This window comes from Ictidomys tridecemlineatus, chromosome 4 (genome assembly GCF_052094955.1).
Source record: "Ictidomys tridecemlineatus isolate mIctTri1 chromosome 4, mIctTri1.hap1, whole genome shotgun sequence".
Classification (NCBI taxonomy): Eukaryota; Metazoa; Chordata; class Mammalia; order Rodentia; family Sciuridae; genus Ictidomys; species Ictidomys tridecemlineatus.
The window spans coordinates 91828740-91843649 of NC_135480.1; the positions used below are offsets into that span (position 1 = coordinate 91828740).

A 14910-nucleotide genomic window follows, 5' to 3' on the forward strand; every position below is an offset into this window, starting at 1 on the left:
TTAAAGTGGAAAACTAAGCAAATAGAAAATAAGGCAATTTAAAAAATCTAAGAAGAGATGAGAAAATAAATGGTCATATGTCTAGGTGGGTAAAAGGGAGCTAAGTCTTCATCTCTTATAAAAGGGAGTTTAAAAAAATCAAGCAATGGAAATCTTGTTATTTAGAACTATAGAGGTCAGTAGTCAAAATAATCAGCTCAAAGAGTTGAAATGCAAGAATTAGGGCAAGTGAGACAGGAATATTTTGTTTTGTTTTGTTCTCTTTTTTTGCAACTAGACTTGTTAAACTATTTGACTCTGAACAATATGCATGTGTAACTTAGATTAGAAACTAAAAGGAAATTTAAAGACGCATATACTTTATAACTTGTCCATAGAAAATGTGAGTCCCACATATAATGTCATTACAGCTCCTATTTTGACAATTGGATGATTATATGTACTCCTGTAATAACTCTGACCATCTCTAACAAATATTGAGATTTTACTGCAGGTCAGGTTCTGGGATGAAGAAGACAGACATCTAAACAAGGAAGTAAAACATTCTGGGAAGACTTTTGTGATTGAGAAAGTAAAGCTAGTTTTTAAAAATTGCAAACACCTATGGCTTTCAAAGTTCACTAAGTCTGGGAATTAAGGACAGCTCCCGGAAGCAACTGCCACTTTCAATGAGACGTGAAGGACAAGTGGCAGAAAATAAAGCAATAGTAGCTGAGTGGTTGGGCCAGAGGAAGTGGCAGGGCAAAGGTCACAAAACAGAAGAAAGTGGAATCAAGTAGTAGAGCAGAGAGTGTCGGGGAGGAGACAGAGCGTGACTAGAGGCGATACTGGGAATATTAGAGTAGAATGGGGCCAGATCCCAAAGAGCTTTGAAGGCCACATTAAAGAGCATGAACGTGTAGCTAAATAAAACCTCATGCTACATTTCCTTAGTCCATTACACTTAGCCTATTCTGTGTTTTCCATGCTCTTTATGGAAATAAGGGAAATTCTGAGGGAAAATAAAATGAGTTTAATTTTAGGCAAGCAGAGTGAAATCCATGTAGAGCCACAGAATGGACATTCTAATGTAAGGCTCAGGAGCTCTGAAGAATCTGAATGGCACAAGCTACAGATTTGAAATTCATCAGCATTGAGGAAGAAAATCAGTGCCACACAGAGAAGGGCATTTCCCGGGAAAATAATCAAAGTTAAAATTATAGGGAAATAGCATTTCTGTTTTGTCCACTGCCATACCCTCAGCACAGAACCTCGTGCAGAGTAAACACTGAGTAACTATTTATTGGATGCATGGATGAATGGATGGGTGAATGGAAAGGAAGCTACAATATTGGGCAATGTTCTTTATAAGGGGAAGGGGACACTATATGATCTGGAAAATTTTAGCCTTGTCCTGGATTGAAATGTTTCTGAGAGTCCCAGAGCAGATGAGTAAGCATGCCATAGGATTACTTATTTCCCAAGGCACTCCTCAGGTTTTGGAAACAGCAGCAGTTCCCTGTGGATTGGCTCATAGGCAGAGGAACTGGGGAGTCTTTAGAGGAAGCAAACTGTGCCCTAGCTTCATTATTCCTTCACCAACTATGATCAGTTCTGCACGTCTTCTCTGTAATATTTTTGCAATTACCTGTGTCCTTGCACATGTCTCTGCTCTCCAGTAACCTGATGCAGTGAAGCAAAACCAAGACACATTGAAGCAGCAATAAATTTGCTGCAGGCTTGAGATGGAAAGCCAAATTAGTATTCAAAATAAGTATTTCATCTAGGTGGAAAAATATAAGAACATAATGGCTCCATCATTATGACTTCACAGCATTATTCGGTGAACACTGCACCGCTAAGAGACTATGTTACAGAAACTGCATTCAATCTAAAGCTCTATTGAACACACAGCCCCATTAAAATGGAGTGAGGTTAGGCTAGTGAGCAAAGGAACACACAATGGCCGGAAGAGGAAAAGGAATTGTCTTTTCTTTTCTTTGACCTTCAGAAAAAGAACTATTCAATAAGAATAAGAACCAGAGGAACAGAATGCATAGGAAAGGCTGGCTGTTGCCGCTGTGGGAAATCAACTGGTTTGTGGTCCTGATTTCCTGCTGTCATTGTGTAACTATGCACCCTTCAAGAATCTTATCTAAGCCCAGTGTCCTCTGGTGTAAAATAGAGATATAAAATCTCCATTGCTTACCCTACAAAGCTGTTGTAAGAATTAAGTGAGAGACTGTTAGCCATACCTTGGCCTCTGTTTTCTCCTGCTTTCCACACTGCTTTGTTAGCTTCCTGAGCTAACAGATCATCAGCTGAAATTGCATACCTGTCTCCCTCTCTCCAGGAGACTGAGAAATTAGGAAACACAGAACTCGACCTTTCTCTTCATCCTCAGCACCTAACGTTGTATCAGTTACATATTTGTAATTGGAGGATGGGTTACCTGACCAATTGGCCAAATGAATTTTTGAACACCCCACATTATATAAAAATGAGAAGAATTTTATGACTGTAATATGTACCTGGGATTCTGGGCCACCATTTCTGCATTTTTATTACAATCATGTTATATGATCTCTAATTGCTTTCCTAATGGATAGAGAGAATCCCAGGGAATCTGTCTACAAGCTCTACAGTTTGAATTTGTAGCATTAAGAGGAGGTATCATGAGAGTGGTATCAGATATGAACCACTTCATCTAGCCAATTTTTTAAAACTTCCAAGATGTTGTTCTGTAATTGTGCATAAAGTAGAAAACAGGAGAAACTAAATGGAGCTGGGCTGGAGTTATAGCTCAGCGGTAGAGTGCTTGCCTGGCTGTGTGAGGCACTGGGTTCGTTTCTCAGCACTGCATATAAATAAAATAAATGGTCCAACGACAACTTAAAAATATATATAATATATAAAAGATACTGTAAATGAAAGCATTATTAAAAAAACTAAATGGAACTGCGTTATTTTAGAACTCTATGCCACACTACATCATCTTTAGAGTATTTGCCAAATATATTTACACATTATAGAAGAATGAACATTTTTATGTATGTTGCAGAAAAATGAATTATTAAAAGATGATGATGAACATTTGAGATGGAAATGCTATGTACACTAATTTGATCATTCCACACTGTATACAAGTATCAAATTATTACATTGTACCCTATAAATAGTGCAATTAAAAATAAAATTTTTAAAAGATAACTTTTCACAGTACGTATTTATCATTGTCAACAGGAGTAAAGATGCTGTCACTCATAAGATACTAATGAGATACATCATGGACATTTTTAATTCATAGTATTAGAAACTTGACTTTCCATGCAAAATAGCTCAGATATGTTTATTTGAGCTCAAAAACCAGTCAGGAAAATTATGCGGATTTTATATACTAAGAAAAGAGAAGAAATTATACATTATCATAGATTTCTTTTAGAACCATAGAAATCTTAATATTTAGAAGGAAGCCAAGGAAACTTAAAAAGATGTCATCTTCTAGACTATAGGTTCTCAAACTTTAGTAACACAGGATTCTTAATGGATTGCAAGTTTGGTTGAATCTGGAAGGACCTGCATTATTAACAGGTACCCCAAATCATTCCTGGGATATTTTAAGAATTTGTTCAGTCACTGAAATGGGCAGATTATTGACTTCTTTTCATTGGATAAGACTGAGGTTAGAGGAAACAAGTTTCTCTTTGGTGTGCACCAAAACAACCAGGCTGATAAATAAACTCCAACAGGGTATGTGGAAATGGTGAGGAGAAATAGGGATGCCCAGCCTGGAGATGAGATAAGCACTGGGCTTAAAGCACACTTCAGATACTTGGATCTGAAGGATCTGACGGAGGATTGAATTTGCTCCATAAAACCTAAAGCTTTAGGCTCCATGTGAGAACCGTTTTAAGAGACAAGCTTCTCATCCATGGAACCATCAAGCCTGGATGCCACCTTGGGCTGCCTTGGGGAATCCAAGCATCAGATGAACATAGACAGAGAAGATGGCTCCCAGGTGACTGATACTACTGATCTGAGTATTTTCTGATTGTCAGCCCTAGTGTGTGTAACCACGGGCCAGTTGGGTGAGGGTGGATTGTGTCTCTTATCAGAAATGTTAAAAGCAGTCATGTCAATTACTGCATGTGAAGAGCCCAAAGACAGACTATCCTAAAAGAAATGGAACAGTGAACCCAAAAGAAACATAAAATAAATACTCTCTTTCCCTGTCCTATATTTGTGTAGAGACCCTGTACTTATGGATGTATGAGCATACCTAACAAAAATAATGAGAAGAATATGATGGGAGGAACAGGAGTACAAGTGGGTCTACACCTGGCCATATATGTTGGGGGGAGGTTACTTCTAATTTGTATTATATATATGAATAAAGATTTTTTAAATCTGTTTATGGAATTTTGTCAAAAGGATTCCCAATCATTGCTAGTTACCAGAAAAACAAAAGTTGTTAATTTTTTAATATTCAAACTGAGTATATTCTTTCTAATATGATTCTTCATTTCTGTTCACATAAAGAGGTAGAAGAGCTGATATTTAAACCAGGTGTTTTACTCCAGTCTTGGCTCCTGTTTTCAAATACTTTCTAAAGTTAACAAACAAAAAAGCTTGTGTAATGTTTGTTTTGATAGGATTATTTCCTTAAATACTCTTTTCTAAGAGAGTTTGCAATGAATTTATTACATACAAATACCTATAATTGTCTTTAAAAAAAACCATCCACATTTCAATTTTAAATGTGGTGGAGGGGAGGGGGCACTATGGGAAACAGACACAATAAGTAGATTCTTGTATCAAGGTCTTCACATTTTTTCCAAAATTTTCCTACTCCAGATCATTCATAGATAACATTTTTGAGACACAAAAGCATTCGAATATGAAATTATGTTTCAGAGCAAGGAAGTCTTATTATCAATTTCACATAGTTTAATGACCAGTCTGTGTTGTTCAGAGTTGATTTACCATTCTTATTGTCTCATAATAGATTGTCAAAATGCATTTGTTTGATTTGTCAGGGTAATTTGAAAAGCAGTTAAATCAAAAGTCAAAACAGAAAAGGTGGAGCAGAGTAATTTTGAAAAATTGAACCATTATATTAATTTAATTAGGAGGAGAAGGATGAAGTAGTCACTGTTGGCCTTTCAGAATATATTCCCCATGTGATCCATATTCAAGAGATGGCAGAACTGATTTGTCTTCCTGCTTCCTGAAATTGAGAATAATTCTAAGACCAACTGTAAAAATCTTAATCAATCGCTAGCTTCTGCCTCACTGGTCTTAAAGAATAAAGAATCTTTTTGATGTGCTGATTATCAAACCCCACATCCTCAAGCACACTAAGCAACTGACTCTAACACCAAGGTTGGTTGTTTAATACATTTAAGAACCTTTATCTCTTGTGTTCTTATCACCGCCTTATCTCTAACAGGCTATTTGATGCATGAATTTCACAAGTTTTGGATTGAAGAAGATCCCATGGACATAATGGAATTTAATCGTGTGAGGGAGAAATTCCGCAAGAGGATCGTAAAACAGCTGCAAAATCCAGACATGGCGCTGTGCCCGCATTTTGCTGCCTCTGAAGGTTTAATCAACATGTAGTCGCCCACGCTGATTTTAATGGATACCCTGGAACACTGCCTCATTGTCGTGTTAGGTCTCTGCTTAGGTCACAGCTCACTCACTGAATGCACACAGTGATTATATGCATGCCTTTTGATACAGTATTTTCATCTCTTGGTCATAATTCCAAGATCCCCAAATATCACTATTTCTGGACTATCTGTCCTCCAGTGACTGCTTATATTATGGCATTATGCAGTGTTACATCTTGCCTTGACACCCAGGTATGGAAAGAGTTTTCTATTTTTTTAAATTTTTTCCTCCCCCTCATAACTCAACATTAAAGACTTGTATTTCACTAGCTGTATTTTGTATGTAAGAGGTTTAGCTGAATCTTGTTCTGTGAAAGCCTTTTAATTTATTGATATGTTTCATGACTACTGCTGCTAGCTTTTCAAGCCAGGTTCATGCTTGGACCTCATTTCTGATAAAGTATAAGACTTTAACATAATACAGACAGACACATGATAAGCCAAACTCTTCCTGCAAACATAGCTGTGCTTCACAAAAATGTAATGAGGCTTACAAGAAGTAACTTTAGGTAGGAGCTGTTTTTGTGTGAAGTTCTGCAGAATTATTTTGTAACTTAACCCCAGTTGCAATTGTGTCATGGTCATCTGGCGATCAAATGATTTTTTTATTCTCATAATTTCACTGGCTTGGATGTCTAAATATGTTCATGATGCTTGGAGCCTCAGAAGAGAAGTAAGCCTATTTCAAAAGCTGCAAAAGGTTTTTCACTGCCTGCCTCTTCTTGCTGAACTCAGAGTTATCCCCCAGCACTGTTCTGATCCAAGTCATCCAAACATTCGCTTGGGGAACTGAGTGCTGACTGGTTTGTTTTCTATGTCAATGGGCAATATTAAAAAACAATTTGCAAGAAAATGTGTTGCAAGAGAGAAACCAAAACTATGTCATTCTGCAATATTTCTTGAAAATAATGATCTTACCAGTAGAAGAAGTAAATTGCTTGGAAAAAGTAAAGTGAAATCATTCCAAAACTGCTAAAAATCATTTTTAAAAAACATGATTTAGTTTGGAATTATGATTGTAGTCTGTTGAATAGTATTTACCATGGCATTTCATACCCATGGTATTTTATACTTTCAGACTATCAATTTTAGTATTATTAGATGTTTGTGTAATCACTTGCTTATTTAAATGAATTTTGAGTACTGCCTAACTGTCAGATATATGAATAAATTACATGTCATTCTACTGTAACGGAGAGTGGATTTCATATTAATAATTTTTGTGCTCGTACAGCTTCTGAATATGCAAATATGTGATCGGGTAGAATGTCAAAGACAGATGACCTGAAGCTGATTGTAAATCATGCCATCTTTCAGATTAACTGGGTGTGAGTTAGCATGCGTTATTTCTGAAAGACTTCTTTATTTTCAAGGTCTTATGGTGCTTTAATGAAAGATTAAGATCCAGATTTTTCTTCCTTATTTCCTATACCATCTTGCTTGGCCACAGCTGAGGAAAACACATACTACCCATTGTTTCCTCTCCTAATCTAGTTCCTCCAGGACGGTGTGATTCATCTTCTGCCTTTTTTTGATCCTGTACCTGGTGGCAGCATCTTGCATTGCCTCTGTTAGAATCCCTTGCCCTTTCTTAGAATGCAGAGGAGAAGGAGTTGGTTAACATGTGATGCATATCATGAGTAATGACAAGAATGTGTATTCCTCTCCAGGGAAGTGAGAAACGGCAAGCCTCCTAAGTAGCCTGTCTTGAGAATGCTCAATTGCCAGTGAAGCTGCAGCTGCTGGAGATGAAGGCATTATTGTATATGCAGCTCAGCCTCTGTCAGCCACATGTGGGCACTGTCTCTTTCTATCCGCTGTGGTCCCGTGTCACTGCCATGGCTTGATAGTGTGTGGCACTTACACCGGCTCATGTCTCCTCTGTTCAGGTAGAGATAGTTGACATTAACAAAGCTAAGAGTTTCCCCTCTCAGCTCCTTTAATGCTGTCTCTCTGTTGTTTCTTAACATGGCTGCACAATTTTGAAAAAGCTCTGCCAACTCCTCCTAGTTCTGAATATTATTAGATTTTTCATTCACACCTCTTTCTGGAAGATGCTTGCTACCCAGTAACACAAAGTAAGGTGAGAAAGAGAAGCTTCCAAAAGCTCCAGAAATGTGGGGTGTGTGTGTGTGTGTGTGTGTGTGTGTGTGTGTGTGTGCGCGCGCGCGCATGTGTTTCCCCAGAGTATTTTTAGCTTGCTTATATTTATTCCATTGAACAAGGATTGACCACGTAAAATGTAAATTGTGTAGCAAGCTTCTTTCAAGTGTTTTTCAAACACTGCTTGCTATGATTAAAATATATTCCAGCTTGGACTACAGGAAAAGAAAAAAAAATGTTTTTTTGAAGCACCATTTCTGGAACTTGAGACTTCAACCTGACTTTCCTTCTCACAGTTCTTGTTATTTTAATGTAATGGGAAAAAAAAGTCTTCATTTCTCCTATATTTGAAAAGAAACTTAACTATACACCAACTCCTAAAGACAGAGTGAATTTTATAGCATATCTTCCAAGCCAGGTCACTTTTGAGAGATAAAGAAGATGCTCTTAATTTCTTTAGTACATCAAGGTAAACTGGGAAGTTTAAGAAACTGTGATGTTAGGTGACCACAGTAGACCAAGAGATCAATGTAAGTAAGAATTGTCCACTCAACTCTGTTAGGCGAATACAACCCTTGTTTTTTTACTTTCTGATCTCTGGCAAGAGAAGTATATCATAGGGTTCTACCCCAAATCATAGAGACCTTTCAAAGGTATGGGCTTAGACTGTGCTGACAATTTCAACTTCAAAAGCTGTGCCAAAATTAGTAATGGGGAAATAAAACTTGGCACTCCAACTTCATGGCTACAAATTACATTGACCCATAAAACATAAGGGACCAGACTCAAATTGGGAGTGAGGACTGGACCAGAGTTGGTACAGTGTGAGGACAGGGGATGGGAAATGATAGAAGAGAAAGGGACAGACAAAAAGAAAAGTTAAAATTCTCAGCACAGCGAGCCCACATCCACATGTGGGAAATTGAGCCATAGTGGCAAGTACTGTATCAAAGCCAAGCCTCTAACTCTCCAGGAAGTAACAGAGATAATGGCCCTAATCTAGAGACAAAAGGCAGGGAAGCAGAACAGAGACAACCTGAAGTCCTAGAAGAAGGAAAAGATGCTGGCTTGGATTCCATTTCATGAGCTAAGATTTAATGAGCTCTTATGCCATGTCCCAGGACTGTGTCATCTCCTGACAATCTATGAAATCAAATGGTTTTTGTTTGCTTTCTTCTCTTTCTTTCTTAGTACTGGGAATTGAACCCAGGAGCACTCTACTACTGAGCTCCATTTTTTATTTTGAGACTGGGCCTCACCAAATTGCCCAGGCTGACTTCAAACTTGAGATCCTCCTGCCTCAGCTTTTGAGTCTTTGGGATTGTGGGTAGTGCACTCTTACTTTCTTTTCTTGACTTATTGCTAAGGGTCTCAAGAGAAAGGTAAAGGGAAAAGCTAGACCTTGAGACAAATGACCTTATGCCCAGACATCTAATCATTATGCTATACTATCTATCTAACTAGAATTCTTCTCCACTATTCCAGGTGACTGGTGGATTATAAACACCTACGATGCTCAGACCCACTCATGTGTGTGCTTATACATACAAACATACATACACACTTACACACACACCATACTGCCCCAAGCAATATGTGTGTTAATAAATATTTCTTGCTCAGATATCTGCAAGATGAATTCAAACCTGCAGATCACAAATGCTGCCTCACTGTTCCTCAGGACTTCCCACATTGTTTTTTTAATCAGAATTTCCTCCCTTTGATACACGACAGTTTTGACAATATTTTAAGCTCTTTCTCCTGATCCTTGCCTTCCCAGGCAGGTGGGGTAGTGCTGCATATTTTATTCCTGCTCCCTGGAGGGAAACCTCATCAAGCTAGGTTTGTGGAGCCTGGCTGAGGGCATCCTCAGGCCAGATGCTGCAGGGCATTTCTGTGGGGAGAGAAATACAGGGGCTTTGGACAGGTGCACTCTTCAGAAAGAAAATCTCTCTAGTGACCTATCGACCTAAGATAACCTCCAGAATGCTGCTAATCAGAAAAACTAACAGAAATGGTGTTGTCCTTAATTCCCCGGGATATTTCATGGAAACTCAGCAGAGATGGTAAAGATAAGGGTCAGGGCAAGGTTACAAGACTGAAATGTTGGCTATTTTTATCTGTTACCTAGGATTGTGCTATGCTTTGGGACATAGAAGACAGGTTTATGGCAATTAGGAAAGTGTGTCAAAGAGAAGGGAAAACAAATTAAACTTGTAAAACTATAATTAACCCCCCCTGTGCAGTGCCAGGTAAAGGGTCCCTTTCTGATTGCCTAGCACACATGGGTTCAGATGCATTCTGCAGCATCACGGGGCTCCAGGTTTGAAACAGGCTTTTTTAGGGAAATTTCTGAAGTCAGAATCAGCAAGAGAGGAAGGTATGAGTGCTTTCCATTGCCCCAAGGCTTGACAGGTACTGTACTAGACACACTGTAGGTATTGTCTTTAAATCACTCTGACCAAAAAGCCAGGCAAAGACCAATTTAGAGAGCTGAAGTTGTGGCTCAATGGTAGAGCGTTTGCCTAGCTTGTGTGAGGCACTGGGATTGAGTCTCAGCATCACATTTAGATGAATCAATAAAATAAAGGTCCATCAACAACTAAAAAAATATATTTTTAAAAAGACCAATTTAGAAGAGGAAATGTTTATTTTGGGATCATGGTTTCAGAAGTCTCAGTTCAAGGTCAGCTGACCCTATCACTTTGGTCCCAAGATGAGGCAGAACATCATGGTGAAAGGGTGGTGGCGGAGACGGGCTGTTCACCTCATGGTGGCCAGGAAGCAGAGTTAGAGGGGAAGGGGCTGCAGGGAAGATAAACCCTTCCAGGGCACATCCCCCGAGATCCATCTCCTTCAACCACTCCCTGCTTAGTTAGTTCATTCAAACTAAGAGGGACTGATTATGTTACCGCTCTCCTAATCTAATCACTTCACCTCCTGCATTAACAGGGGAGCTTTCTGGGACACCTCGGATCCAAACTCTAACAGCAGATATGAATTCAGGTATAGAGAGACATATCACACTTGTCTTTCTTTTATGGTGAGCAGAAAAGCAGCTGTGTCAGAGGAGTGATGAGCCAGGCGAGCTGGACCTACCTCCAGCTGGTTGGAAACCAGGTGGAGCCCAGCACCTGGAGTCCTTGGATGGGGGACAACTAAACCAATCAGGGTCACTCCAGGTGAATTTGGGCTGACTAAATAAAGATGCAGACACAGAAAGTACCTTTTCTTTGGGTTCAGTGACTGTTCCTCAAGCACAGCTCCCACGAGGGGGGCAAGGTAGGCAAGAAAGAGAAAGAGCACACAGGGTTTTATTAGGGAGAAGTCATTCAAATGAAGCAAGGGGTAGGGTTACACTCCATCAGGTGATGCCCCCTCCTGGAGCTGCACCCCTTTTATCCAAGTGGAGGTAAGGTGCAACTGCATTGCAATGGGTGCAATATCAGTTCAGTACCACTCAGGAGTTAAAGGTATATACATAGCTCCTGTCCAGAGTGGCTCCCAACACTTAGTCTGTGGGATGTTGCCCTTGGGAAGAAATTCTTTGGTTTTAGGGGAAGCTAAGTCCCGGTGCAAACTCTGCTGGGAGAAAGGAGGCTTCAGTGGCAGCTGGTTTGCCCAAGTAGCCCAGAGAGCACACTGGCTATTTTTGACAAATCTCCTCACACCACACTACATTTTTGACATGTTAGCTCTTCTGCACCAAGTGTATAACATATAAAAAAATACAGACATGAACTCAAACTGTAGGATACCAAAAGTATCTTTTTTTGGTCATGTTTGGTCAAGTTTTATCTTTTCTGTAGAGTACAACAGCAAAAAACATGTACTGGTCAGTGTATGTGCTCTGGCCTTCCTTAAGTCACTGACTTAACCTCTCTGACTTTGCTTCACCATCCGTAATAAAATAATAACGACAGCTGCTCTTCAAAGGATTGTGGTCACAGCAAAAATAAAATAAGGTATTATTAATTAAAGTGCTTGGGAAACTCCAAAGTAATAAATGTATGTTTAATTATGGTTTGGTTTTTGTCCATTTGATTTTTTGCTAGGAGCTTATTCTAACAGAAAATTAATCTATAGAATTTGTCCTTATAGCCAGTGTCCCCACTACTTCAATTCAGCAAATATTTATCAAAAATTTATTTTCATGCCAGGCTTCGTGCCAAATCTGAGGATCAAATTAGAAACAAGATATTGGCCTTGTACTCAGGGACCTCATAGTCTAGGGTCTTCTCAAAATCTAGTCTTTGTCCCCTCAGCATGAGCATTGTTAGAAATTAATAACCTCATGCCCCTCCTCAAACCAACTGAATCGAGAATCTTCATTTTAACATCCTCACCAGGTGATTTATGTGCACATTAAATTGAGAAGTACTGCTTTAGAGAATATTGATCTGGTTGCTCTCCACTGAAACCTGACAAGGTTTGGCCTTAGCTGTTAATGATTTAGAAATGAATGAAACATACCCTTTGTTTTCCCTAACTTTACTGTTAGTGTAACTTGACCCTGTGCCTACCTCTAAACAAAGAAGCACTGTGCATTCTATTTTCATCTCTGGAGGTGCAGACAAGTTAGCATGGAGGAGGATGGCCATCACCCTGGACACCAGCCTTGGAGGATGGGCTGCCTCCCCACCTCGAATGTTTCTTAGGAACCTTTCTATAATAGCCAAACCTGCTGCTGCCCCAGGTACAGATTCCCACCGATGGCCTTTCTCAAAGAGTTTCCTTCTCTCAAGATGTCTGTCAGGATGGCCAGCCTCCTAGATGCTGGAGAAAACAAACTCTTGTTAGTCAAAGTTTTCCTCTCAGTGAATAGAACTACCTAGGTGTACCATGACAACTGTATGAGTCTACCCAGGGTACCATAACAAAATACCATACACTGGGTGGCTCAAACAACATTCTAACAATTCTGGAAGCTGAAAGTCTGAGATTAGGGGACCAGCATGGTCAAGTTCTGGTGAAGGCCTTCTTCCCGGCTTGCAGATGGCAACCTCTCACCTTGTGCTCACATGGCCTTTCTTCGCTGCATGCATATGGAGACAGGAGGAGAGAGGAAGAGATCTTTTCTTATAAGATCACCAATACTATTAGATTAGGGCCTCACCTTTATGACTTCATTTTTCCTTAATTTGCCCCAAATAACTATTTCTAATATATCTTATTGGATTTGGGGGGCTTAATTCAGTCAATAAAAGTGACTATTCGTGGAAGTTGTTTCAAAAGCCCTGTGCTTGCTAGAATGAACCCAGGAATTTTAAAGGCAACAATACAACCCAAATAATGCAATTCTGAGGGTTCAACTGTTCTGACCTTATTTTAAGAGAGGAACAAAACATTTGCAGAACAAGATAGAGTCCATTCTTAAATAAGCCAAAGAGTATCACACAGAATAACAATAATCTGAACCTTTTTTCATGATCTAGAATAAAGATGATGAACTTAAAACAATATTAAACACATGCCAATTACAAGAAAGCTACTTAAACGTCATTATGAAGCTATAGATTTGAGGTTCTATGTATCCTTATTATAAGCCACATAGCTAATTTCTTGGCTTGATGTCTTTTCCCTGCTCATTCTTACCCATTTAAATCCTGACCCTTTTTAAATATAAACTGAATTCACATGAATGAATAAACTACATAAATGCGAAGGGTCCTCTCTTTAAAAATCACCTCCATTTACACAAAAGTATGTATACATGGACCATCTAAACAGGATCTATCTAAAATGCCACTAATTTTCTGTGGGTTTATTTGTTTTTATGGATTAACATTTTTAATCACATTAATTAGGTGTTTTCCAACTTTTGAAAGCATGTTTTCTTTCAAGTTACTTCTTAAGAATTGTATTTCATACAATATTCAGTTATAAGTAATGACATAAAACGATCTCATCTACCCTTTGTTCTGTTTTCCCCAATGATGACTTGCATAGTTGTACTACAATATAACAACCAGAAAATTGACATCAATAACAAACCATTTGTCTTGTTCAGATTTTACCAAATTTACATGTACTAATTTGGAAGTGTGTGTTTGTGTTTGTGTGTTTTTCATGTTTGAAAAACACACAAACACAAATCGTACAATCACCATCACAGTCAATATTTAGAATGGTTCCAATACCATATGAATGCTTTGCACTGTCCTTTTATACCTGTATGTATTTTCCTTTTTCAGTCCCTGTTTCTAGGCCCTGGCAACCACTCCATTGTTAGTGTTTGATCAATTCAAGAATGTTATAGAAGGAAGTTGGGTAGGTGGCACATTCCTGTAATCCCAATAACTCAGAAAATTGAGACAGGAGACTGAAACAGGAGGATCACAAATTTGAGGCCACTAAAAAAGACCTTGTTACAAAAAAAAATTTAAAGGGAGATGGGGGTGTAGTTCAGTAGTAGAACACTCTTGGGTTCAATCTCCAATCCCTTGATAGGGGTACAGGGATGTGTCATTGTGGTTTTGATTTGCACTTACCTAATGACAAAGGATTTTAAATCTTTTTTCATGTGTTTATTTGCCATTTTATATCCTCTGTAGTTAAATGTCTGTTCATGATTTTGCCCATTTTCTAAGTGGATTGTTTGGTTAATTTTAAGATTTCTTTATGTATATATAAGATACTAATTCTTTGTCAGGTAGGTATTCAGTTTGCAAATACTTTGTCCCAGTCTGTAGTTTCTTTTCATCCTCTTAAGGAAGTCTTTCTCAAAACAGAATATTTTAAATTATTGAGGCCCAATATATCAATGTACCTCTAATGAATCATGTTTTTGGTGTCAAGTGTAAGTTTTTTGTTGTTGTTGTTGTTGTTGTGTGTGTGTGTGTGTTATTAAAGATCACACACAGGGTCCTAGCACAAGCTAGCTAGGCAAGAACTCTGTCACTGAGCTATATACCTCTTTTCTTTTCTTTCTTTTCTTTCTTTCTTTCTTTCAGCAAGATCTTGCTAAGTTGCCCAGGCTAGCCTCAAAATTTCAATTCTCAGCCTCTTGAGAAGCTGGAATTATAGGTGTGCATCCCCTGCCTGGCTAAGCCTAAGAATTCTTTATTTAGCCCTAAGACCTGAAGATTTTCCATTTGTTTTCTAAAAGTTTTATAGTTTCATACTCTACATTTAAATATGTGATACATTCTGA

General features: G+C 38.6%; 1 protein-coding gene across 5 annotated transcripts in view; it reads left to right on the forward strand.

Moving 5' to 3' along the window:
* The window catches only part of Elmod1 (ELMO domain containing 1), a 69469-nt gene extending 62623 nt beyond the window's left edge, over positions 1 to 6846 (forward strand). For all 5 annotated transcript variants that reach the window (XM_005329074.5, XM_021728954.3, XM_021728951.3 and 2 more), the window contains one exon: positions 5429 to 6846. In XM_005329074.5, coding sequence (XP_005329131.1) covers positions 5429 to 5601 — 173 coding nt within the window. In that variant the 3' untranslated portion in view covers positions 5602 to 6846. The remainder of the gene's footprint in view (positions 1 to 5428) is intronic.
* The last annotated feature ends 8064 nt before the right edge of the window (positions 6847 to 14910 follow it).